This window comes from Buteo buteo, chromosome 1 (genome assembly GCF_964188355.1).
Source record: "Buteo buteo chromosome 1, bButBut1.hap1.1, whole genome shotgun sequence".
Lineage (NCBI taxonomy): Eukaryota > Metazoa > Chordata > Aves > Accipitriformes > Accipitridae > Buteo > Buteo buteo.
This window is the reverse complement of record NC_134171.1, coordinates 55,182,735-55,209,064: the sequence shown is the minus strand read 5'-3', so window position 1 is coordinate 55,209,064 and position 26,330 is coordinate 55,182,735. Positions and strand designations below refer to the sequence as shown.

Genomic DNA, 26,330 nt, shown 5'->3' with positions numbered 1-26,330 from the left:
CACAACTCTAAGTATATAAGCAGTGGCTGTTTCTTAGAAGTGCCCAAATGGGACAATTACTTCATGGCTACTTGCAAAACATGAGCTACGAGTCTTGCATGTGACCCTATTCTGCAGGATGCACTGAAGGTATAACTGTGGTAGTAAAGGACTCCAGCTGCAGACAGCATTGAAAAGCAAATACCCACCCTAAATCAAGCCAAGCTTTTCTTCTCCTTTGTTTTTTCCACTTGCAACTGGAGAGTGGCATGGTTGTTAGGGCAGGGACTTTAGGAAGCATGGATTTAGACTGCCCGCCCATTAAGGCCCATGCACTTCTGTCTCTTTTTTGTTCAGCTTCATATAACACGAGTCCTGCATAAAAGGCAAAGGGACATACACAGGGACAGAAATAAAGGAAAAAGTGTGTGTGGCATTTATCTTTTGGAGAGGACGATGAAGGGTCATGTTTATGTAGCAGTATTTTCACTTTGATTGTAAAAACCATGATTTGGTTTTCCTTCTGCAGAACCTAAGACTGGAAGATCACACACCGATGTTGCCAAAGGTCTGGTACCCCTACCACTGCCTGGCCCTAGGAGAAATAGTTTGGGTTTTGCTGCAAGGTTAGAAATTGCTAATGGCTTTAGCATAGGCAACCCTCAATTCTTGACTTTATTTGCTCTCTTCAGAGGCTGGAGAAGGCCTGCCTGGCTTCCTGTCTCCATGTGTATGCATGGAAGAGGTATTATTTGTTTATTTGTAAGGATATGAATCTGCTGCATGTGTGCTTCATTCTGGGCTTCCTAGTAAATTATTAGAGGCTAAATTATTTTGGAAACTTATTTCAGTTGTCATCTTCTGAATTGCTATTTCAAGGTAGTGTCAGCTGTAGTTGGAGCAAGTAAAACCAAATGTTTCTCTAGGAGCAAGAAAGATCTAGGCAAAATCTCCACCACATAATCTCCTCCCATGCTTTCAATAATGGAGAAAAAGGAAATTAGAGCCAACATTAATCACATGCCAAAAAGCTGGCTTATGCTTATCATTTTAACTCCTTTAGCAGAACTGCACCCCCTTTCAAATCTGTTCAATTTGTGTCTTAAGGAAACCTAACAATCTAGGTAGCCCGACGTTAGGTTGCCACACCTCAAAATCCTTTTGCTAAATGTGATATCCAGATTTCAAATGCTTTCTTTTAAAGCCTGATTTTCAGTCTGCATACAGCAACCCACCCGTAGAGCACCCGATGCCCCCATCTTAAAGCAAAGAAACTGTAGGACTGTAATAATGCTGCTTTAGAAACAGCCCTTTTGCACACAATATAATCCAGCGATGTGCCACAGCAGCATAATTTTGGGAAAAAACCTCTAAGGTTAAACCTGCGGCTTTAGATGTCTCTTTATACCACTAGATAACAAAACAAAGGGTATGTTAGATCACATAGTGCCCAAATCTTATTAATGTCATAGCTGGGTGATTAAAATGCCAATATCCTTGCTTTTCATGGTTTTTGCAGTGCCTGAAGTCAGAATAATAAAGGGTGTGGCCAGGAAATTCTTTAATGCCATAGATCAGAGCTGGAGAGCTGAGCACCGTGCCTATCAGACTGCTTAATTAAGTAGCAGAAATCACTATAGGAAAAAAATCCAATGAGTGTCTCAAATTAAATTCTACAGTCTCTCCCCTCTCAGCTCTATTTCCTGTGAAATTTCACTCCTCTCTATTTCACCCTTTTCTCCTCTCTGCATCATTTCGTCCACCTTCAAGTGAAAGAAAAGGCAGGGAGGGGGAAGGGAAGGAGAAGGGAAGGAGAAGGGAAGGAGAAGGGAAGGGCATATCTGTCAGAAGTGCTACTACTTTGCCCTTGCTAGGAGAAGCAAATTACAGGTTCACTGTTCCTGTTCTCTATGCACAATGAGTTTAAGTTACACTATTAGATGTAACCCAACAGTAGTGAAGGCTAGCACTGCAATAATTCCCATGTTGTGGAGCTTTACATGAGAAATGAGGCACACCACAGAATTGTAAATAAGCAGCTTTTTGAGTGTCCTCTTTATTAAGCCAACTGTGTTTGCAATGTACTCTTTTGAAAAATGTATGTACTTCTAGCTGCAAAGATGTTTTATAAACCTCCTGAAACTACTGCAGAAAATTACCTTGGCTTTATAATGTCCCTCCTACATGTACTGTCATCAGAAAGAGAAAGATGAACACATGAATAAATAATGATGAGCCACGTATATCATGAAAGGAACCTTCCATCTGCTCTTTCAGATGGCAGACGGGAGGAGAATGAAGGGAGCAAGGGATATCTTTCTAACTGGCACATCCTCCTAACCACCACAGTAAAAAAGGTTCACATGACCAAGAGCAAGTATTGATGCCGTCTCCTTATACGGCCTCCCTCAAGAAGCATTGTCTCTCTCTCTCTCTCTCTAGCCTCCTACTGTATTTTCCAAACCACAAAATGGAGATTTTAGTCTGACTACAAGAGCACAAAAAGTGGGTTGTAAAGAACCTCAGTGAAACAAATGATGTGCTCTCATGCAACAAAGAATGCACCACTTATAACGAGGCTTTTGCTTAACATACCTTAGCAAAAAAGACTGTTCCGATTATCAAGAGTTGTTTTTACAGAAAAAAAAACTTCCTCTAATAATAATTTATATATAGAAATAAATATATAAATATAACTTCCTTTTGGCATGCTCCTCCTCACATGGGGAAATCCCCACAAATACAATCTGCTTGCTCATCTATCCTTCAAACTAGACCCCTAGGAGGCAGGGAGGGAGGATTCTCCTTTAGCTGTGCGAATGTTTCCATCATGGTGTTTGCTCTGTCCTGTCTCTGCCAGCAACAACAGGGCAACTTCAATTCCTGTTTTTAATGAAGAAACAGAGATAGTGCACAGATGTTTGTAATTAAAATCTCAGCCCTAACAAGGAAGACAGGACAGATGGAGAGACAGATTCACCAACCAACTAGCTGCATAATTTCCAGTGATTAAATTCTCCAAAAGCTATATCCAGAGAATAAAAGTGAATTTCAGGATGAGACCCACCCCTTGAATAGCCTGTTGCAGGTACCGGTGAAGTAATTTAATAAAAATACATGCCAGCTTTGCCTTCAATGAAGAAATATGCACATCAGTACTTCCACAGACATGTCACAGCACAAGGCAGAATATTAAAGTTAGGCAGCTCAGAACCCCTGAGTTCCTGAACTGGATCTGGTTTAGAGCCATGATACATAGTTTGGTGGGTTTATCTGAGCTGTTAGTTCCCCTACTCCCCTTTCTGACTCACCCTCTGCAGGAGGTAACCACTTTGGTAGGACAGCTGCTGAAAGAGTTTCATATTAGTGCCTCAGCTGCCAAGTTCGTTGTCTGGCATCTCTAGTACAAATGCCATCCACTAGCACCTTCATGTTTTACACTCAGCCTGCATGGACATTTTAATTTGCCTCTTCTGCTGTTTGTACTAACTGGACTTACTACTGGACCCTGGGTAAAACCTTAAGTATCCTCATGCTTTAGTTTTTCAATCTGTATAACAGAAATACTAGGTCCATAGTGTAAAATCCTTTTCCTGAATTCAATTTAATTTAAAAATCAAATCAGATTTAAAAGCTGTGCATTATACAGGCAGGAGATGTTTCATATTCCCTTTAAGCAATCTCTTAAGAGTGCTCTCAAGCAAGCTCAAAATGCCTGCTGTAAAATTCTGCCCAGTGCTTATTGGACAAGTACATCTACATACAAAGGAATTTTCTAGCTACTGATGTTTTTAAAAAGTTTTGCCACCAAAGTAGCTTAAGGAAAAGCTAATCTAAAAAAGATCATGTTTGTAAGTCATAAGGGACTGGGACAAAACTAAGAATGAAATTTCAGACCTTAAATTGTGAATTACATGATCTCTAAATACAATTTTTCATAAAAAGCAGGCCTTTTCCTTTGCTTCTGTATTGCATTTCAAAAGGCAAGCCTTTTCCTTTGCTTTCGTATTGTATTTCAAAAATGCAATCTAAAAAGAAATTTGTCAATTCTATTATCTGGAACTGCTGTTCACTGATACCTTCTGTGAAGAAAAAAAATACAATATTTAATCTTTATTTGGCACATTGTGTATTCAATGAATAACACTTGGAATTTAACACTTGGATAAACATCATTTAACTATCTGGCACTAACTAAATACATCACTATTAAGAGGAATTTATGTAAAACATAATCTCACTAAGCAGCAGTGATTACCATTCAGTATTATTAGGATATGCCAGTTTACTGGGTAGGAGACAGTCCAATAAAAAGCAGTCTCCTTGATTTAGTATGTTCCAATTAAATAGGTATACTGTAATAATATATTATATACAGCACTTATGATGAAACATTTCTGGATTATGGGTATACAGTGCCATGAAAAGGCAACAGCTTTATAGGCTAAGATGCAACAAACATTCTTCTTCAGCAAAAAGAAGGAATGCTTTATAACACAGTATATGAGCCAAAATTCCCTCTTACAAAATATCCATCAGGATCCCCAACTTTCAGAAAGGCATTTGACTAGAGATCTTCTCAGGTAAACTTAATGGACTGCAGTGAGCTTAACTGGCTGAGCTGGCCCAATTCAGTTTGAACCTCTGGCTCTGCTACAAAAGATTATCTGCATCACAGGCAGACTAGAAATTCTTGCTTGTATGAGTACGCTGGTCTAAGATGTGGGTTTTTGGTTTGACAGCTTCCACCAGCAAACCCTTACTGCTGATGCAGCTATACGGCCAAAAGTACAAAAATAATAACTTGTTTTGTTGGTAATGTTACTTTCAGAGGGATGTGGTGCAAGGTATTGTAGCAAAGGAATGTTTTAGCTGGTAGAAACTGCGTCTGCACTAAGATGGTTTCCATCCTCACTAGTGCAAAAGCAGGCCTAAGCCTTCCCTAGCAGCAGAATACAAAACCTTCCTCAGGGTTTTATGTACTATCTTCATTTTCTCATCAAAACGATCTCTCCATATGAAAATGATCCTACCAAAAATTTTCCCTCTGTAATCCATTATCATGATTTATGTAAGACTTGATTTTATGCATACAAGCCAATCAAAATGATTTTTGATCATGCAAAATATTCCCAATTATGTTAAATGTTATATTAATTTCTACTAATATAGATGTTGTAAAACATAATTCAATGGCAAAAGCTAAATGCATATGTCATGCTTTTTCCTTTGATTTTATAGCTTCATACTCCCCATCAAAAACCCACAGGTTTATATGACACTCAGGAAAGACAGTGTGCTAAGAAATAAACTGGAAATACACCTTTGAAGGAAGAACACTTTCCTTGACACCTAGTGTCATAAAAGAATCAAGACTGATGGTGACCCAAAACAAAGTAATTGCTAAAAGAGGCTGTACATACTTTGGCTCTGAACATGCAAATGCTTTGCCATATATATAGTGTTATACATAGAAATACACCTCTTGAGCTCAGTGCGACTACCAGAACATAAGAATCTATGTCCTTAAAGGTAAGAATATATGTAAATGTTGGCAGAATCAGGATCTTTCTTTCTATTCCTTTCACTAATTTTACTCTGTGCTCTAAACGTGTGCTACAGTAACATACTGAGCTAAATCAAGAGATTCTGAGTGTATGCAGCTGTTGTAGAAGGCAGTGGGAATCATGAAGATATGGCATCAATTGCCGCTTAGGTACCTGCATTTAGCTTGTTGTTTTCTTTCAAAAATTTCATCTTTAAATCTATTCCTCCCTTCTTCCATTTCTCTCCTTCCTCTAAAATATCCTAGGCACTACTTTGTTCCTTGTTACTCATCCACTTAGTTTCATTTCTTCCTTTTTCATTTCTATTCCCTCTCCCTCCCTCGGTTTGAATAGACATTAAATACATTATCCCTGCATCACTGAAGTCCAAAGAAGCTGGATCAAGATTTAGCAGTTGCTAAACAGACACCAGTTCATGTTTCCAATACGCAAAGAAAATGAGTTGTACAAGGCACTCTGGGTACAGTGCTACTCAATATTTTTGCAGTTTCCAAGACATACCAGGAATAATGAGTTGTAAAATCTTTGTCATAGGCTAAGGCCGACATCTTCCTAAAGAACACTTTAATCTCGGCAGATAACTATAGATTTCAGTAGACAGTTGGCAATAATACTGTTTTGGTTTTGTCTTTTTGGAGGAGGATGTTCTAGCTTTCATCTGCATATTTCCTTTTCATGGATATACACCATAAATGTCTGTTGCTTGTTTGAATGTTCAGGCTGGGACACTTACATATCAGGACTAACATGCGGGCATGTGTCTGCTGTGTCTGAGCATACAACCATGGGTAGCCAGCCGCCTCCTCCTAGGATCACAGGTGCGTAACATATACTAGGGATCATTGGGGGGGGTAGACCTGAGGAGGATCAAAAATCCACCTGGAAGACAGACTGCTGCTAAGAAGAAAGGAAGATGCTAAAGATTAAAGAGGAAAAAGAGAGCAGGGAAATGCGGTTTGTCATTGGACTTAATTCTACTAGTTATCCGTTGGTTTTATAGGCCACTGATCTAATTGGAAGCATTGTCTATCCACTTGCTTGTGCTATGCTACCTTGATGTACTTATGCACTGGCTTGTGTTGTTACACCTTACTTGTTAGTGATATGCATTAAATCTTGTGGGGATGCTGAGTGCTCTTTTGTTTATTTGTATGAAACAACAGTAGCCAAAGTTAATCTTACATATGAGGGTCAGAATAGGGCCTATAGACAGTTATTGTTTTGTTTTAAGCTATAATGCTGTGCAAGCATTCACAGTTACTTGGTCAGAATGCATATGAAATGACTGTCACCTCATTTTACTCTTATTCTGCTCAAACAGTCTCTTCAAATCAGAGAAAGTTTAGTTTGGTGATGTTTAAGGACAGGTTTGCTTGAGCAAGCTGTGAAATGTGAAGTTTTTTCTCCATGCTTCAGAAAGGGAAAGGAGTAAGCTTAAAATGTCTAGCCAATGGTAATAAATGCAAGTGATTTCAGGTAATGTTTATACCTTAGAATAACTCTTGCTAGTACAAAAGGTTCTACAACTTAATTTTTTCTATGTTTGTCGTGTGAGGGTAGCATGTCTTTTACTTCCATACTAATGTGTGAGAGGATCAGAAAAACAAAAGATGAAATGACTATTGCTTAATCCTGTGTGTACTAAAGAGGTACAAGATTTCACTGAAATCAGATAGCACTCTCATGCTAAAAGTTAAGCAGATAGACGCTTACCTGACTCTGCAATGAATAAATAAGAGTATGTACACTGAACTGTCAAAAATGTCCAAAAATGAAAGATAAAAATAGGTAAAGCTCTCAATTTTTTCATAAATCAAAGGCAATAATAGCAACAATAATACATTTAAAAATTTCAGAGAAGCAGATTTTTTTTTTCAGTTAAGCCCTGAATTTAAAAATTACAAAACATTATCTCTAAATTCTCCACGATTTTTCTGCTCCAGTAAGAGGAATTGTTCCATCTTCTATGGCCAGTGAAGATCAGAAAAAGGAACATAAAGTATAGGAAAAGCATAAGTACTAACTAAATTCAACAACATATGGAAGCCACAGCTATAAAAAACAGAATAAAATGAAGAATTTCCAACTCAAGTATAACCTCTGTGTTAACATATGGTTGTGAGAGCTGGAAATCCACCAAAACATTAAAGACAGGAAACTAGATGCCTTTGAAAGCAAGTGCCTACAGAAGATTCAGGGCATTGGATGGAAAGTTTCCTCACTGATGAAGGAATGTGAGAAATCTGCAGTGTCTGCAGAAATCCAACATTTTCTTAAGCACTCCAGATGCTAACACATCCTCCTCTGCGACGCCATCAAATAGGAACCAACACGTTTCAGAAAACCCACTGGTGACTTCCAAGAGAGAACCTGAACAGAAGCTTTAGGTAGGAGGGCTAAGCTCATGACCTCAACACTATAAAGCTGAAACAGCAGGAAGTGATGGCAGAGGCTTAGTAGCAGTTGCCCAGGAAGTTTGTAACATAATGGTACTTTCTCTGATACAACACAGTGAGTATATTCAAAACAAAACAAAACATGGCTATAGTATATAGCCAAAATATGTTTGGGGACAAAACAAAATAGCATAAAGAAACTGCATTCATTATGGGGAGAAAAATTACATGCCAAAGGAGCCTTAGAATAATGCTGAAATTTCCAGTTTCAAACATTAAATTAAAATTTTCATGTGTCATTTGATGTTTCCTTGAGTTGCCAGGTCTCAGCATACCTCAACAAATAGAAAATAGGGCATCTTAGCCAACCACATCTTCAAGGTAAAGTGCATTATTTTAAACCTTCTTTTTTGAACTGTAAGAGCTTTTCAAAATTTCTAAATCCCTTTCAGAATTGGGGCCCTGCCCTCTTACTTAAGCTTATCTTTATTGCTGTGATTTTAGTTAATCATTTTTATACACAAACTTGTAAACTCATACTCTTAGCCTCCCAAAAAGTATATGTAAAAAAATGTTTCAAATGCATGTGTTAGCCTTTGCACTTCAATTACATGTCAGACATTTTTCAGAGCCAGGTGCTGAAGGCTCGGATTAGTGGGCATTTTCAGCCTCTTACACTGAGTATATCAGAGCCAAAAATAATGTTCTCAGCAGATTTTCAGATTTCTTATCTGTCAAAACTGGGTTATTTATCTCTGCTATAACCTCTTGTATCTGAAACGCAGCATGTCTGGACTAGCAATAACATTTTTTTGTTGTTGTTACTGCAATAATTATGTCCCAGAAGGCCTGTGGTTTAAAAGAAAACCTCTGTTTCCTTCTTGTTTTCTTTTTCTCAGGCAGTCCTTTCTTGTGGACCTCTATCTGAGGATCTTAGGATAACTGTACTTTTTTGATAGGTACAATATTTATGATAGGGCTCTTAATAGGTATAAATCTGTATATGTTGATATAAAAGGATGGCCTATATTGGTTTCTATTGTATTTCCCTATGCAATACAAATAACCTATTGTTCCCAAAATCCAATAGTACATACCCGTATTTTTGGGTGCGAGATAAAAAATAAAGAATTTACTACTTCTTTCCAGAAATGTAAGCGTACAATCTTTCAGAATACTTTTCTCCAGTGCATAAGTGCTTTACACATCCTTTTGACAAGTTTTTTTTAAAAAATAGATTCCAAGCTGCAAAGCATATGTTAAGTTATCATATTTTTCTCTGTTAGTTTAGCTTGCCATTGATTAAGGCTTAAATTTAAAATATCTGAGCCAAAAAAATCATAAATGGATGAAGTTGTATCCATTGTCTCACAGATCTTTTTCCACACATAACTAGTTCACTTCTAATTACTATGTTCTTTGAATTATGAGAGTAAAACATTGTGCTTTTAGAACAAAACTCTTGAAACCAATAATTGTTTTCTTTTTCACAAGATAGGTTTTGTTCCAAAATAGAAAGTAACTTGAGCTTGTAACATTCAGCTGTTTTTTATTGTTCAAAAAATAATAAAACTCAGTAATATACCAAATCTAATGATGCCACTGGAGCTGGTGTTTAATACTGTCATTTTTCTACAGTATTTGCACTGAGAATTTCTGTTGGTCAGGAAAGCTAATATGCCTCCCTTGCATCTTTAGCGTAACTTTCAGTACCACTTGTACATAGGGGAAGAATGAGATTTCAGAGGATGTTCCTCTGCAAGTCGTCATTTAAAAAAAAACCACGAAATACCCTTGAATTCCAAAGTTGCTAAATATGAAAGAAACTTAGCAAAAACATCGGAGCAAATATACAGCTTTCATAACTATGGCTACGACCTCGAGGTAGATGGTTGTGGACTGCAGACAAGTATGCGACATTTGTGTGTTGGTCAGAGGGCAGCCTGAAACCCAGGGGGAGGGAACTTGCTCATCCTTCTGCAGTGAACACAGGGAGGTGACACAACTGCATTTCTCTGGGAAAAATGCATACAGATTCACCTACCAGAGCTCTCCTTCCTCCAATTTCCTCCTGTGGATTTTTCTGCAAACTTCAATTATTTTTGTCTTTACACCCATTATTATAAAGCAGCTACAAGATAACCTGTTTCTTACTCTAGCCCATTTGTGGGGGTGGTGAGGGTGGAGAAAATGACCCCTGTTTGTAAAAAGTCTCAAATTATAATGTAAGGAATTCTGACATATTAAACACAAAATTAAATTTCATTTTGCAATGCACAGTTAATCTCAGAGATTTTTTTTAAGATGAATTTAAAAAAGCTGCAGAACCTCAGAATCATATTCTCTGACAAAATAATTCCTTGTTTTTTTGCCTTTTCTAATGGTTATGATCATTCTACGCTCCATATTACTGTAAACAGTCTGCTTCCAGATCAGCAAAATTCTTTCTTGACAGCAACATATCAAACCATGTCTATACACAAAGAATCCAAATTCTACAGAGCAGGCAATGGAGTCATTTGTTTTAGTATATAGTTTTTCAGAGAAAACACACGCAATATATGAATTTCACCTCCTGATTCAGTAGAAGCCAGTATTTCATTCAGTGCATGGCTGACTCTATTTGCTGCTAACATTTCTTATGGATCATGCACCACAGACTTCCTTTAAAAATCTAAATCACAGAAAGTTTAGCAATCTAGAGATGGTGAACGCTTGTGGGTGGAAAGAGAACAAGCATTCGTGTTTGCCTTTCAGAAGTAAGGTGGACAGAATCTCAGCCTATGTGAATGAGGTAGATCCACAGAGGTGATAGGAGCTGTGCCGACTTAACATTAGCTGGGAATCTAGACTAAGGTTACTGCATGTCTTCGTTACTGCAGGCTTTATGGGTGCAAAGTCCCCAGCTATGCCAGTTGACTTCACTGGGAATGCTGAAGGAAGTCTACACAAAATGAGGTATGTTCTTATTATTCTAAAGCATTTCTAATGCATGCTTATTTCTTATTCCTCTGTCCTTGTTGCCTCTTTCATCCTAAAGTCCTCAGTGTTATCTAGTGCCTCAAGCTAGCTAGTCCATATATGACTGGCCTCAGCCAGAAGTGCTGGTGACAGATAAGAACTAAAATATTTGCATAAATAGGAATATACGTCTCTCCAAACAATGTCTTCTAAAGAAACCATCTGTGCAGGATTTTCAGACCCAGGTCTCGAATGTGAAGGGCTATACAACTATCTTCCTAGACAAACAGTAGCTAAAACCATTTGAATTTGGCTTGCCAAATATTTACCAGCAGTTATCACATTCAGCAAACTATTTGATTCACCCTTGTGTCATATAGCACGTGTGTGTGCATACACCTTAATTTGATTGGTGTCACAAATGGCAGAATAGCTTGTAAAGCCAGACAGGAGATATCATGTTCCAGGGCACTACAGCCTGTCTGGGATTATCAAAAGATCAGTTGTCAGGAGGAGCGTGAAAAACAAAAGAAAAAGCAGCAGATTACATAAAAAGAAATTAAGAACTACAATATTTATCATAACTTTGCCATCCCTTTCTATATGGTAGACAATATGGGAAGAAAGTAGCTTGTAATCTTTTAACATAATAAAAAGTTAAAAGATTGTATGCAAAGTAAATGGAACTGCAATTGTCACTGTATTGTTAGAGACTAAGGAATTTGACTTATGTTTCTGCAGCAACCACAACCCTATGTTGCATGCATGCAGTTAGCCATTAAAAGCAGTGTAATGGTCTCTGAAACATTCACACGTACATGCAATATGCCCAAATTGAAGCTGCGGAAATGATTATTTCCTTTGTTAAAAATCTCAATGTGTAAATGTTACAAATCTCAATGTGTATTAATACAACGGTTTAACTGCCGGTTTTGGCTGGCAGTAGATGGGAGTGGGTTGCATTGGTGTATTAGTAACATACTAAATTTTATATAAGATAAAATAATGTTTTTATCTCCAAGTCTTAATGAAGTGAAAAAACCTTTAAGTTCTGTGACTTCCGATACCACCATGAACTCTCAATGAAATCACAGTCCTATAGAATTCTCTTAAAATAAACTCTATTCCTTGCATGGCTTATTTTTCTAGTGTTACTCTAATATGATGATTTACTGAACTATCATCAGAATGTATACTTCATTAATATAATCATACACATAGGAATATACTAAAGGACAGCAGAATAGTTATATGAGAAATCTTATTTAAATAATTTCTGTTACAATTAACGTGTAGTTTTATATAAACAATCTGATTTCTAATTATATAATAATTTATACACAGACACAGGTACAGTGTGTATCCCATATCTATATGATATCACATATATATCATATATATGATAATACACACTGTAACTAAAAATCAATCACTCAATCAATAAAATCCATATTAAGATGTTAACTGGATGGATGTGAACTATGAGGAAGGACATTCATTGTTTTTTTGGTCAAAGGAAGGACAGTCATAACATACTGGTAGCCCAATAATAACTCAAACACTGCAGCGTTTAGAAAGCTGATTCTATGTCTATTTGTTGAATCAATCTATTACGTGCATTTTACCTCATATTTGAATGTACTGCTGTTCTCCCAAATTTATTCCAAAACACAAACCTGTCTTCTATGAGGATTTTTCTTCCAAATCATCAGACTATCTTGAGAACTAAAGCCTGTTGTCCAAAAAGACTCAGCAAAGCATAGGTATCGAAGTGTCTAATTCACTTGAAAGGGAATTGATATACAGGCTCCTAAATCACAAGCAAACTGTTGAAAAAACTGTCCCATCTAACCCATCTAATTTTCAAGGAGTTATTTTATTTGCCCTCAATTTGGGGTGAAAATATGTCGAGAAGTATATCATATGGCAGCTCAGCAGGGTTATATTCATATTACTGACTTACACACAAAGAACATGGTAAATGGTACAGGGATCATAGCTAAATTTTGTAAAACTGCCCAAATGAGAGATGTCAAAATCTTAATAATCTGCTTATCTGATTTGGCAGCTACGAGACTAGAAGAGAAAAGATTTTGGAAGGAAGAGCAAAGCCCTAGACTGGGATGGAAGAGAGTAATCTGGCTGCAAGGAAGCATGAGTAAGTTTGCTGTATATTAGTCAAAATTATCTTGCATCTGCTGAACTTGTTCTGTGACATAGCTATGTGACCTTCATAGGCAAAATGATAAACTCTGTTATTTACACTAACTGCTTTGTCATTTTTCATACCATCTTCTTTTTAGTACTTAGTGTTTAAGTATTAGACTTAAAAGTACTGGAAATACCAAATCCAATTGGAAGTTGGATTGAAGTATTGGATATACCTTATAAACAAACTTGTAAGAAAAATGGTTTAGCGTCTTCAAAAAATGGGTTGATCTAAAACCTAAATATTTTATTATTTCCTGGCTGACATCTCCTTGCAAATTAATCAGAATTAAAAACCTACTACCATTACATGCAGAGACTGTTATAAACCATATTTGATTTGATATGGATGGTGCTTATATTCTATTGTGAAAAACCTCAGGAATTATTTTACAACAACTAAGCTAAAAGGCTGTGATTTATAGAATACCATCACAGAAGAGAAACAAGACTTATTAATAGTATATGCTTTTGAGTGTATTGATATTTACAAAGGACTAACATTTTTTTTAAATAAAGAATTTCTAATCATGGCTTGTATCTATCCTGAGAAGTTTTTTGACCTGAAATTTTACACAGATTTTTCTCCTGCCACCATCTGAAGCGCTAAGAAAGTTTAACTTGGAAAAGTCTTATAAGCTGTCATCTTCATTTACCATACCTTTTTGCCTAGTGCAAGTGGGGACACACATTCTACAGCTTTTGGTGAAAAAGACATCTTGTTCCACTCTTAAGTTATTTTTGTTACCATACCACATGTCAAATTTGGACCATCTTTGGATATCCAGCCTATTTCTGCTAATTGAAACTACTGGAAATAAGAAATATGTGATCAGAAGTATGAGGAAAAATACATTACAAATAGGGAACTATGCTCTTTTAACCAGAATTAGCAAGCAGCTCCCATATCCCTCTCCCCATCCTATCAGGCTTAATTGTCCATCCCTGTTCTTTTTTTCTTGAGTGATCAATTGGAGAAGTAAATGTTCTACTTCATCATATCAGAAAAAGGACTGGACTACAGCTGTTCCATATATCCAGGTATTTACTGATACTGTCTTTGATGCTACTTGAATGCTACAGATGTATGGGTTAAAACCCCCAAAACCCAGAACAGCAAATCCAGCAGCCTACCGCTTCAGTCAGTCTTTCTGCCACATTTTACTACCTCCATTTTAATTCACTGATCTCATTATATGATTTAAAATTTGAAAGGTCCATACAACTTACTGTTTTGTGCCAGAGCTTGAAGCAGACAGTCCAAGCATCCCTCCAAGCTATCAGCTCTGCTGTCAGTGGTTGTTATCTTCAGCTTTTTCAGGGCATCACTTAGATTATCTGCTTGGTAAACACAAAGAAAAGAGAAATCAGTGTCCTCATCAGTTTGGTAACAATATTATAGCCTTTAATGTAAATAGTTACTGTAAAGTAAACAAGATCCTGTATCAATGAAGAAGGTATGTATGTCTGTATTCTAAGGATACAAAAAGCCAGGAGTCAAAGGTTATAGATGAAATTAAACTTTTCAGATTTAAATACACATTTATCATCCTGCATCTGAGAACAGGATGCCAGCAGGCACTTTGTGAAATGCCAGTGAACAGCAATTTAGCCATCAATATTTTCTCAGCCTAGTAGGTGCAGAAAACCAGCAGCCGTTTCTTTGTTTCTATCCTTGTGTGGGGGAAAAAAAATATGATGGAAATAAGCACATCTTGAATTTTTTCATCAATAAAGGGAAAGTAATTGAAAATCCCATTTCTGGCATGCTGTGTAGGCTTCCATCTTGGCTATACATTCACAGATCCCTAGTGCTAAGCTTATAGCCTTTCACGTATTATGCCATTTTCCACCACAATGTTACAAGCACCACTGCTTATATGAACTGTGTTAACTCTTTAAATCCAACTGATCCATAAAAACGTAAGGCATCTTCTAGAAATAAGAAGTTCTGCTGTTTCAGATAATTAGATAACTCTACCCTCTTAAACAAAAACCAAACAAATAAACAAACAAACAAAACCCCCAACACCCAAACCACATAATATAATTCTCAATAGATGCACTTTTTTTCACATAAAAGTTGGGGTAATATGACTGCTACTGTTTTGAATATTCTGTCTATTCACAAGCAAGGTATAAGTGTTAGCAGCTGCAGCCTGAGTCTTTTTGGTTTTCCTGCTGATGACTAACCTCACTCTGAATGGACTATCCTTTTAAAAAATGAGTGCTGATTCAGTTTCCATGCCAACTCTGCTAGTAAGCAGAAAGTGTTACTCAAAACAAATAATGCTAAATAGTGCCTAGCTGTCTCTTGTTCCCCAATGACTACCAAAAAGCCTTGACCCCAGTCCTACAGAAGCATAGGTACAGTTTCTTTGCAATGCATCACTGGTATCTTCTGAGCCTGAAAGGCAGCCAGTGCTGCCTTAGAGCTTCACAGCAATGCAGGAAGCCCCCTTCACAGACAAGCTGGCAGCTGCTGTGCTTTGCCTCCTCTTCACTTGCCCACATATGGGATGGTGCACAGGAAAGGAGGCATGGCAACAACTTCCCATTATGCTCCTTTTATTTGTCTTTGAGGCACTGGTAGCCCAGTGGAGAACCAGCAGGCATCCCACAAAGAGAGTGGAATCTCACTCCTGGAGCTGCTCTGCTTCTCAGCCAAAGCTATGGCTTTTCACCCACCTCCATTTTTTATTAGCATAGGCTTTTGTAGCTCAATATCCCACATAGATAAAGGTAAGATGCTTCATTTTTGAAGTGCTCAGTATTTAGGTATGAAATTCATCATGAAATTGTTTATTAGGCAGTTAGTTTGTCTATTCAGTAATGAACATGTTCTTAGCTGCACTATAGGCAGGAATCCCATCACTCCTAAATGCAGAGAGCCAGCAGTATGCAACTCTGTAAAAGCCTTTGGGGCAGCTGCACTTGGTTGCGCTCCTTGAGATCTCAAACCTGCATCCCTACCACCTCTCCTTGCCATGCTGAACTGACACCTCCTCGAACAAGCTACTAAGAAAAAAAAAAAATTATCATTTTCCTTTGTACTGACTTATGTTACTGTCTAGCAGGCTTACTGCAGCACATTTACTGAATGACACTTAACCAACAGTAGAACATGCACTGCAAAGTCTCATTGCTTAAATAAGTTATTCAGGAAATATCACTGGAATTTGTCAAAAGACACAGGTGCAGGATACCCAATGACCAGCCCCAGTACTACAATTTAATATTGTGCGCTACACCTCCTCTTATACTTTCCTCACCCACCTCCCTCTCATATTCCTCTCCAGTTTTCTGATAATACAGCACTAATTCTCTTCCATCCTACAGGCATCTCATCTCCCTGTATACTCACACACTTAGCATTGAAACTGTAGCAAAGGTTATATAGATCTCACCATTTATAGTGAGAGGACTAAATCTACTACATACATATATAAAAACTAGCAGTTCCCACAATCTGGGGAAGAAGAAAATGCATAGGTAAAAAATTCACCTTCACACCAGTTTTTGCAGACTATGGAGAGAGGCTGTTGTTATCAGGAAGGCACATCCAGACTTTATTTCTCTTATAGGCTCTTCTACTTTGCATGTGCCCAATGAGTAACAAGTTCCCACTTATTTCCTTATTTTACTGTGCAAAGAGATGAGTGTTTTACCTCAAATACTTGTAATTTCTTCCACTCCATGCCACATCAGAACCTGCAATAGAGTTATCAAGGTCTCCCCAGTCTTTTTTCCTACCTCCCCTTTCTGCTCAGCACCATGTCAAGTTTTTCTAGGGAAAGCCCTCTATTTTTATACTATACAGTTACATATGATATGAAGAATGATGCATTTTGGGCAAAATCTTCAAATGTGACTATCCAAATATTTCATTGCCTAGGACAAACAACTCAATTTTTCATGATACCGATCATGTGCACATCCCACTGACATAGACAGATGTTTAACTTCAAACTTATACACACACTTCAAGCATCAAGGGACACCTGTGGCAATGGTATGTCATGTTATTTTTAAAATGTCTTACAAAAGAATATTGCAATATGTCCCAAATTGCATTTCACTAGATATGATTGGATACTATAAGTACTTTTAAAATAATAGAAATTAAATTAGAAACCATATGCATAAAGTGTGTTTCTAAAATAAATTGCTATAATCCTTGATTTTTTAACAAGCCTACAACTCTAAACTTAGTGCAGCTTGAGACTTACTCCTTCTGTGCAAAAGGAGAAAACTTAAGAAGGAATACTGTAGAAAAAACAGACCTCTTGGCACAGTGTCAGAAGGTCACAGGCACTGAGGAAAAAAACACCCTTCAGGAAAGACTTTATTTGCCCAGTTTGATTCTTTCTGTCAAAGCACGTCTCCTTTCTAAATAGGGTCAACACCCTGAAGATACATTTACTTCCAAAATCTAAGAATCTTGGACATATGCAAATACATCTTAAACAGATTCAGAGGTTTTGTTATCTTTTTTTTTTTTTTTTCTTTTGCTGTTCTGAAAAGAACAAAACCTTACAGTTTGAGATGACACTGACAGGGATATTCAGAGAGGAAGAGCTGCAGTGTTCCAGCAGGCTCTCACCATACAATCACACAAGGCTTCCTGACTTCTGCAGTTTCACAGTTGCCTTGAACCTGTCATTTAGGGAAGAAGCTGCAGATACTCGTCTTCCATGTACAAAACCCCTGTTGTTTTCTTGTGATCATCTCCTGCTTACCTTTCTGTCTCTTCCTCTCTTTCTATAGAAGCTGTTTCCAGCAGGCTTGTTACTACATAGGCTGATCAGATTCTCAGAGATAAAAACCCATCGGATAAAAACAATATAAAGAATCTTTTTGGCTGAGTGTCAGGGAAATGTGAATAAGTAGGTTTTGTCAATATGCAAGGTCATGTGAAAGCTCACATTAGTTGGGAAGATCTAAGGTGGCAAGATCAGTATGGTACAGGTAAAAATAAGGCTAGTAATGTTCCCTACGGCACAGTTGCTCAGCAATCTTGTATCAGGTCATGAGTTTGTGAGGTATCAAGTCTGAAGTTTAACAGAAGTATCAACTATTTTGTTGACGACCCGAAGCACAGGGAGTTGCTCATACTTATGCCTGACCTACCGGATTGCTTTCAGAAGAATTAGTTCCCTTATCTGGACAGAAAGCCCTGAATCCCACAGACCTTAATCCCGTATATCCTAACGTTACAAATTTATAAATCAGGAAGTGGAGTCTGGCAAGAGCTGTCAGACCTGTCTGGCCCATTCCACCTACTGTTGCATTTTGTTTTCCCCGATAACTACTCCTGCACAAACACTCATAAAAATGAGGTGGTTTAAATACTATAGTAGCCTGCATTGCTTTTCGTGTCACAGCATTACTACTATCTCTTGCAAACTTTTGCTATCTTTTGTGCAGGCATTTTTACAGAGAAAAATAGTCAGAAACTAACGTAAGTGAATGCTTTAATATTCCATTTCATTTTAGCACACCCTTTTTTCTGGGAGATTTTCTGTGATTCATTCCTATTTTCAATCATGAACTTGTTTTATACAGAACAACTGTTCTTTCATCTCATAAAAATTTGGTGGTTGATCAACCTTGTTTAGGGTCAGGGCCACAGGAATGCTGGCTAGACTGCAAATAGTTTTACAAGGTACCCAATAGTGTCTAGGCATGCAGCTTCTGGAGACAAGAACCAACTTGCTAATTTTGCCTTAAGTTCACAGCATCTTCATCCAAACCACAGAAAAAGTCAAGGTACACAAAAAAGCCATCTTCTAAGACTGACGTTAAAAAAATTATTTAGAACCTTTTAGCTGAGTATTTAGATGGACAGCTTTTGTCTGGACAGTTTGTTTTCATATATTTTGTGATCTTTTTCCAGTACAGATATTTTCTTAAAAAGTAAGACTTTGTTTGAACATATCATTAACATTTCCTGTATGTTTTGATTGACAGCTAATATACTGTTGTTATTGCAGGGACTATTACATTATACATGCAACTTAACAGATAAGGAATTCAAAATTAATAGATACAGAAATGGGATGTACTGAAACAGACTGATCAGATAAGAAAAGAAGCTTAAGCAGTTCTGCTATTACAGGAATGGTGGCTGTATTAGCCTCAGAGCCTTCTGAGTCTGTTTCACTGCCTCTCAGGAAACAGTGAGACATCAAAGTAAGCAGAAGGAATGATGCCATTTTATGGGTCTCCTTGTGTTATAATGGCATAAATGTTTTAAAAATCTAAGTGTGTACGTCTACATGGACTAGACTTCAGAAATCACTTAATTTTCTTTTACGGACTTTAACTTCCTAGAATTTCAGTACAAACTAACCTATATGGAAAATCCACCACTGAGACGCCACAGTTGTTTTTGACAAAAAGTGTATTCTGAGGTTATATTATTTGAGAACCTTGGAACTGACACAAAGATCAGACACATAATCCATTTAGGCCAGCATCCAGCTCCCAAGCCATCCTTACCCCACGCTATTTACTTCCCTTCCGATACCATCTGTGTTTCTACTCTAATGCAGACCCCACACCACTGCCACTGGCAGAGCACTCCATGCACAACCACATTCAGTGGTGCCTGAGGTGCCCTGTGGTATATAACACCTACCTTGCAAGTCATAGCCCCAACCCTGATAACCTCCCAGGGGCAGAAGTGAGGTGGGGGAGTGGAGGGGAGGGTGGTGGTTTGTTGGTCCTGAAGCTGGCTGCCTGAAGAGCAGGCATATTTGGCCTGAATTACTTCGTGCAGCAGGAAGCCCAGCAACTGGTAAGATCTGTAGCATGCCTTTGATCTTTAATGACCCCAGATACCCCTTCCCCAAAGAGAGCCTAGAAGACTGGCCCCAAATTATCAGAGCCCATTAGTTCCCAGGACATTGAATAAGCTGGCAGGAATGCATAGGATGGGTCCTTCTTGAATCTACATAAGGAAAAGCTTAGACGCGTGCCTTTGGATACCTTGTCAGAAGATACCTAGTCCTAGACATGCAAAAAACCCCAAATACACAGAGTTTATTGAGGACAAAAGAACTTTGTCCTTGTGTTTAGGCCACTGCCAAAAAATATTCCCTCCTCTCTTTGCAGCAGCTGCCCTCAAGCACTCCCAAGTGTATAGCGTTTTCTGCCAAACCACCCAAATCCATCATTAGAAACAACTCTGTTCTTAGCCCATCCAGGAAATTTTGAAACTTGGCATCTAATTAGGAGGTGGATATATGCTGTCAGAGGCTGGTGGTAAAGAATTAGTTTTTGATAGGTAATGGCAGCAGAAACGTAGCTGGCTATTGTCTCCTAAAAATAATAGAAGTAACAGTGCTCCTCTAATAGCAAAGAAAGTCCAGCGTGACCCAATGGATACCCACAGCATTTTACTCTTCTCAGGAATGGCAAACAGATGGGCCTGGCTGACAGCAAGTCCTTGCAAATGTGGTGTTTTACATGCTGCCAGGACGCAGCTGGGACAAACCCGATGTGAACCACATCTGACATACTCACAGACTGGATTAGCAACTGCCTGGCGCAGACAGGAGATGGATCTGCATGTGCTACATGAACCTGTGCTCCATCTTGCTTCTCTGCTACATAATGGCATTGCAGGCCAGAGCTGGGAGATGGAGGTGCCGGCCATCAAAGCAGTTGCCCTTTTTCCTTACCAGGCCCTCTTGTGCCTGGCCGCTGTGGAAATTTAGGCCACTTGAGAATTACAGATTCTGTTCTGCAGGCATTGTTCAGTCAGCAATGTCAGAGAAGGATCTCCAGGCACAGAGAAACACGTCTCAGAAAGCTGACAGACAGACGCAGGTGCTGTAGCCGTGCTGGTTATATCTGCAGGTGGCTCTTTTCACTTAGCATTGTTTGAACAAGATGCTTTTGGCTGCACTGGTGCTCCTGTATGTAACCTTTCCAAGTGACAACCTGGCACAGGTTTCCTCTTTGGTCCTTAGAGATGTTCCTTCTGTGAGTTATGCCAAGAGTGGAATGGGCAATCTGAAAGCATCCCTGTTCTCTTGTCTCTGGAGAGACACAGCATCTCTCCAGGGCGCATGGGTGGAGCATGAGCTGCAGGGTGCTGGTTCTGCTCTGCTGCCCTGCAAGATGTATGCTGGCAGCCTGGGGCTATCCCCAGCAGGAGGTCATCTAAACTGCCTAAGGATGCACAACCAGAAGACCTGGTAAGGACAGATCAGACCAAATGGTCTATGACAATTCAAAGGTTAACAGCTTTCTTGGGAAACGAACAGGAAATAGAAAACTATTTTGCCACTGTTAAATGATTAGTATGCACCCACATTTTTAATACTGCATACGACTCTAAGCATCTCATGCTGCAAATGACATGCTGCAGAAATAGAAAAGGCACAGATATGGCTGAGCAAAGGTAAGGAACTACTCCTCAAGAAGTTAAATAAATAGGCAAGGACTCTTCATTCTGGAAAAAAGATGACAGGGTAAAATTGATCTAGATGTATGGAATCATGAATAGGGCTAAGGTAATGAAAAGAAAGCTAATATTTACTGTTTCTCCTAATACAACAACTAGAATACCAAAATGAAACTATCAAGCAACAAACTTAAAGAGGAGAAAGTACATTTTCACACCACACGTAATTAAACTGTGGAACTGTTAAGAGGCTGGAACTATAAACAGATTCATTTAATTTATTCAATTAGAAAAAAATGATGAGGAAACTAAAGTCCATGCATGGCTATTAATACTATGATACGCATAAAACTTCTGGATTAGGAAGTTCCTAAATGTCAGATTACTGGGAATTGGGAGAATACCACCCTGTACTTGCCCAACTCCTGTCCCCTCCTGGAGTTGCCCCAGCTCCGGTGTTTTCCCAGACATCAGCTACTGGTCATTCACTGTCAGAAATAAGACAATTGGGCGCACGGACTTCTGGCTACAGGTGGGCCATACGGCATTTGCATTGTCACATTGTGCCCCAGTGCTCTGGTTCACCAAGAAGAGAAGATGGCCAAACAAATCTCCCCAGACGTGTTTCGACTTTACTGGACCATATGTTTGTATCCAGCAAGCTGGAAAAGATTTTGGGTTCTGTGGTTTCTCCATAGCCAGTAAGGTAATTCCTGGGTTATCAGCTGCATCTTTGGTGCTGAACAGGTCCTGAGGCTGATCCTGGCCCTAAACCAGATTAACAATTAAATCCATGAATCCAGACATCTTAATCAAGGAGAAACTTCCTTTTTTTTTTTTTTTTTTTTTGTTTAACAGAAATCCTGCTTGTTTGTTTCTGTCCTACCATGTTCACTGAGGTGGGTTAACGTTTTCTTTTTCCAACTAATTTTACTAGTTCTAGGGAAATACTGATAGATCGTTAACTGCAGGGCTCCTGCTGCAACCTGTTTTTAACTTAGGTACATTTGCTCTACTTTTCTAGCATAGTAACTAATTTTAATGAGAGTGCCTATTTTTGTCAACAGTTCTGCTGCCACATTCTTAAACACTTTCTGAATCTTGGATATACACCATCTGGTCTTAGAGACTTGTTACTCTTTCATTTACCCATTTGCTTCCGCATCTGTTGTTCTGACACGTCAATCTCTCATGGAGCTTCATTTTTATTACCTGAAAATACTGAGACACCATGACTCATTGCCACCTGAGCAGCAAGCTACCTAATTATTTTTGGTAATTATCAGGTCAGCCTATACACACTAACAACTACTTAGTCAGTTTGTATTCAAAATCAGGATAGAAACCTAAACATAGCAGCATCAGCCAGCATTCAGTTAGTTCATTTGGAATCTCTTGCCAATGCAAAATTTTCATATTGCTGTAGAATTCTGGTTAATTTTAAGCAAAGAGAGTGGTGTGGTGTTGGTTGGTTTTTTTTTACTACCTCTGAACTCCCTCAATAACATGTCCGTAAGTAGAATTAAAAGGATCAATGCTAAAGATAATCAGAAACAGAGATAGCTAAAATGACTTTTTTCTTGTTTTCTCTTTTGGTTTTTTTGCCTTGGAGGAAATTTGAGATCTTTGAAAATAATTTTGTGTACTATTTTTACTGTAGTCACAGATAAACAATAGATATTAATACAAACATATTTACGCTATTGCAAGGTATATTGATCTGTAGCTTCTGTAATTGGTTTCTGCATGCTAATGATCCTTTCCCTATTACTGAAATCCTGAGTTGCAAAGGCTAGACTATAAGAATGACTTTTCGGAAGATTTTTGTAGAATCTTGGAAGATTTTTGTCCCTTCCCTAGGAAAATGTGGTAGAGATTTAGGTATGTTTATATTTCATAACTAAACATTGAAGATCTGGAATTATCTTAAGGTCCAAAGAAACTGATCAAAATTCAGTGAAATTAATGTAACAACTTCTACTGATTTACAGAAAGTCCTAAAAGTTCTTGCTTGAAACACGTCCTAAAGGAAGAATGAAATAGATTTTTTTTTTCATAAATAATAAAGAAATATATTGTTTGATAAAGAGAATCTGTACTGGATGAATTTCATTTAAAAATCAGCTAATTATTTCAACTAAAGAAGACATATGGTTCTCAATTTATGGAAAGATCTTTTCTGGTACTTTATTACTAGGAACAGTACACAAAATCATACACAAGATGGCTATCAATTTGTAAAGAATTACATTTAATTGACAGATAACAGCACATTTTATTTTCATGTAGTTTATTTTCTCCAGGTCCCTGATCTTCACTGAGTTACATTATGAAAACCCAGGAGACATGCAGGGCATAACAGAAAATACTAATTGGGACTTTTGATAGACAAAAGCCTTTTAAATTCTCACTGGGTCCTTAGTGAGCAAAAACCCCACAACATCATCTGCAATCAAAACTGAATCCACTTCAGTGGCTTTATTCAATGCTCCATTATAAAACTGATAATAAAGAAGGCAAGATACCTGTTTTATCCTAAGTGAGGTATTGTATCAAGATTAGTCAAATTTCAGAGAAATATGGTTTGGGTGCTGCATGTAGAAAAAAAAGTCTTATTGCCTCTACCCTAAGTAATTCCTCTGTGTCCTCTGGTTTAATTCTCACATGTTCATATGACTCTCTTTAGAAATATATTAATTTCGTAAGTTCATGCATATTGCAGTTAATTTCTTCAGAGTCACCTTACTGAATAGATCTCAGTCTTTTCCCTTTTTAGAAAGCTTTTTAAAGACAATCTTTAGGTGACTTCTCTCTCCAAATTACTATTCAGGGTACTTGCACTTCTGGAAAGCAGCATCAGAATTTTGAATATAGAGGAAAATCAAAGTTCACTGCAGCAATTGTCCCATATGGAGAGAAAAAAGGCTAAGGCAAGGTAGGGCACCTGCCCTGTGTCCTTACAAAACAGAAATGTTCTTTGACACTTCAGCTACTGGCAGCAATAACACAGAAAGAAAAACTGCAAGACAGTCAAAAGCCTAACTTCAGCATCTTGGGAGTTTGTGTAGTTCTTATCTGCCCACTTAGGTTACACGGAGTCCCTAAACAGTTTCTTCCAAGGAAATCTGTACAGGTAATGTAGCACAGAAGTAGCAATCTTCATAACCTTCCTACTGTATTTACATGAAAAAACTAACAACTCATCTCCCTGGCGAAGAGATCACACCATCATCAGAAGTAACAGCTGAGGCATAGATGTATGTCAAAAACAGAAGAAAATTATAAACTGTATATCACAACCTAAGCCTTCAAATAGTGAGTCCTGTTAAGGCTCAACTTTTTTATACCCTGAGAATATAGCTAATGCAGAAGACAAATACTGGTGCATCATGGTGTATATGGATTTTTCTTACTCTCTGTAACTGGCTAACAAAAAAGTGATGTTATTTAATAGATAAAATGTTCTCACATTGACAGATTGTGTCAAAACCTATGCTACTAGCCCTGCTGTGTAGAAGCACCAAGGCCAGGGGCACTGCTGTCTCTAGACAAATGCACTGAACAGGTTGTTTAGAAAAAAAGAAGGGTAACACACAATTAAGGATTTGAAAGTACATTGTGCAAGTGCACCATGGTGAACCTCTGCTTGCTGGGTGTGATGGGTGTTACACTCCTTCTTCATCCTGCCTCCCATAGGTCTGATCTGGAGCAATATATTATGTGACAGCTCACGTGAAGAATGTTTGGGAGCTGAAGCTCAGGCTGCAGTGCTATCCTTTCTTTCAGCACTGCTGGTCTCCTTATCAGTCCCTGCTGAAGGACAAGAGAGTGGCTACCAAGAAGTAAGTAGGTTTCTTCCAGGATTTAAGCTACTACAGGCTGCAGTGAACTGGCTTTATGAAAGAGCCAACCAGCTGGCCACTGAATGTAGCCACAGCACTCGGTTCACAAGACAACAGCCTCCTTCTCTTGTCAACCAGATTCTGACCTTTTAGCCCAAACTATGGAAACGAATTGTTTGGTTTGGTGGCCTCCCACAACTAGCTCCCAAGAACAGTTAAAATTATGCAATTCCCATGTTGTCAATTGACATAATATTATCATGTGTTAGCTGGTATATCTCCAAAGGCATGACTCTTAGTGAGTCTCAAATAACCAGAGAATATCAGGTTATATTTCCCAATGTACATTTTTTTAGCCCTCACATTTGGGAAAAAAACAACTTGAAAATATAAACCTAGGTATTACAAGAGTAAACAGAAACAACTCAAAGGCTTATCCTTTACAAAATAATGACTTTTTAAGCCAATTTCAACGATTTTTTTTTTTATGTTTTGCTCATCATTCAGCATTCTCGAAGTTCCTTTTTTTTTCCACAGTTATATACATACTTGTCACAGTTTCCTTAAGTTGGTTAGATTTAAACAAATACTATTACTAATGTAATCCCCCAAATAAGTAAAATATGTAACTGTGCAACAGTTGCATGTATTCCACGTTATATGATCTGCATAATTCCTTTATCTTAGAGGTAGGTGTGTATACACACACAAACACATATAGTATATACATACACTAATGCAAACAAAAAATTGATAGAGTGATAATAGGTTGCTGTTGTGGTAAGTCCAGCCAGCAACAAAGCACCACGAGGCTACTCGCTCACTCCTCGCCCCCCTGGTGGGATGGGCAGAAGAAAATATAACAAAAGGCTCATGGGTCCAGACAACGACAGGGAGGGATCACTCACCACTTATGGTCACAGGCAAAAAGCAGACTCAACTTGGGGAAAAAAAAAATAAAAAT

At 38.1% G+C, this 26,330-nt stretch overlaps 1 protein-coding gene across 7 annotated transcripts in view; it reads right to left on the bottom strand.

The window, feature by feature from the left end:
- RAP1GDS1 (Rap1 GTPase-GDP dissociation stimulator 1) overlaps positions 1–26,330 on the bottom strand; it is a 105,010-nt gene that overhangs the window by 52,201 nt on the left and 26,479 nt on the right. For 4 of the 7 annotated variants that reach the window (XM_075030872.1, XM_075030853.1, XM_075030906.1 and 1 more), the window contains exon 2: positions 14,342–14,452. In XM_075030872.1, the coding sequence (XP_074886973.1) occupies positions 14,342–14,452 (111 nt within the window). Of the gene's footprint in view, positions 1–14,341; positions 14,453–26,330 lie in introns of those variants that run through there. The other 3 variants (XM_075030863.1, XM_075030892.1, XM_075030896.1) reach the window with 3 other exon arrangements.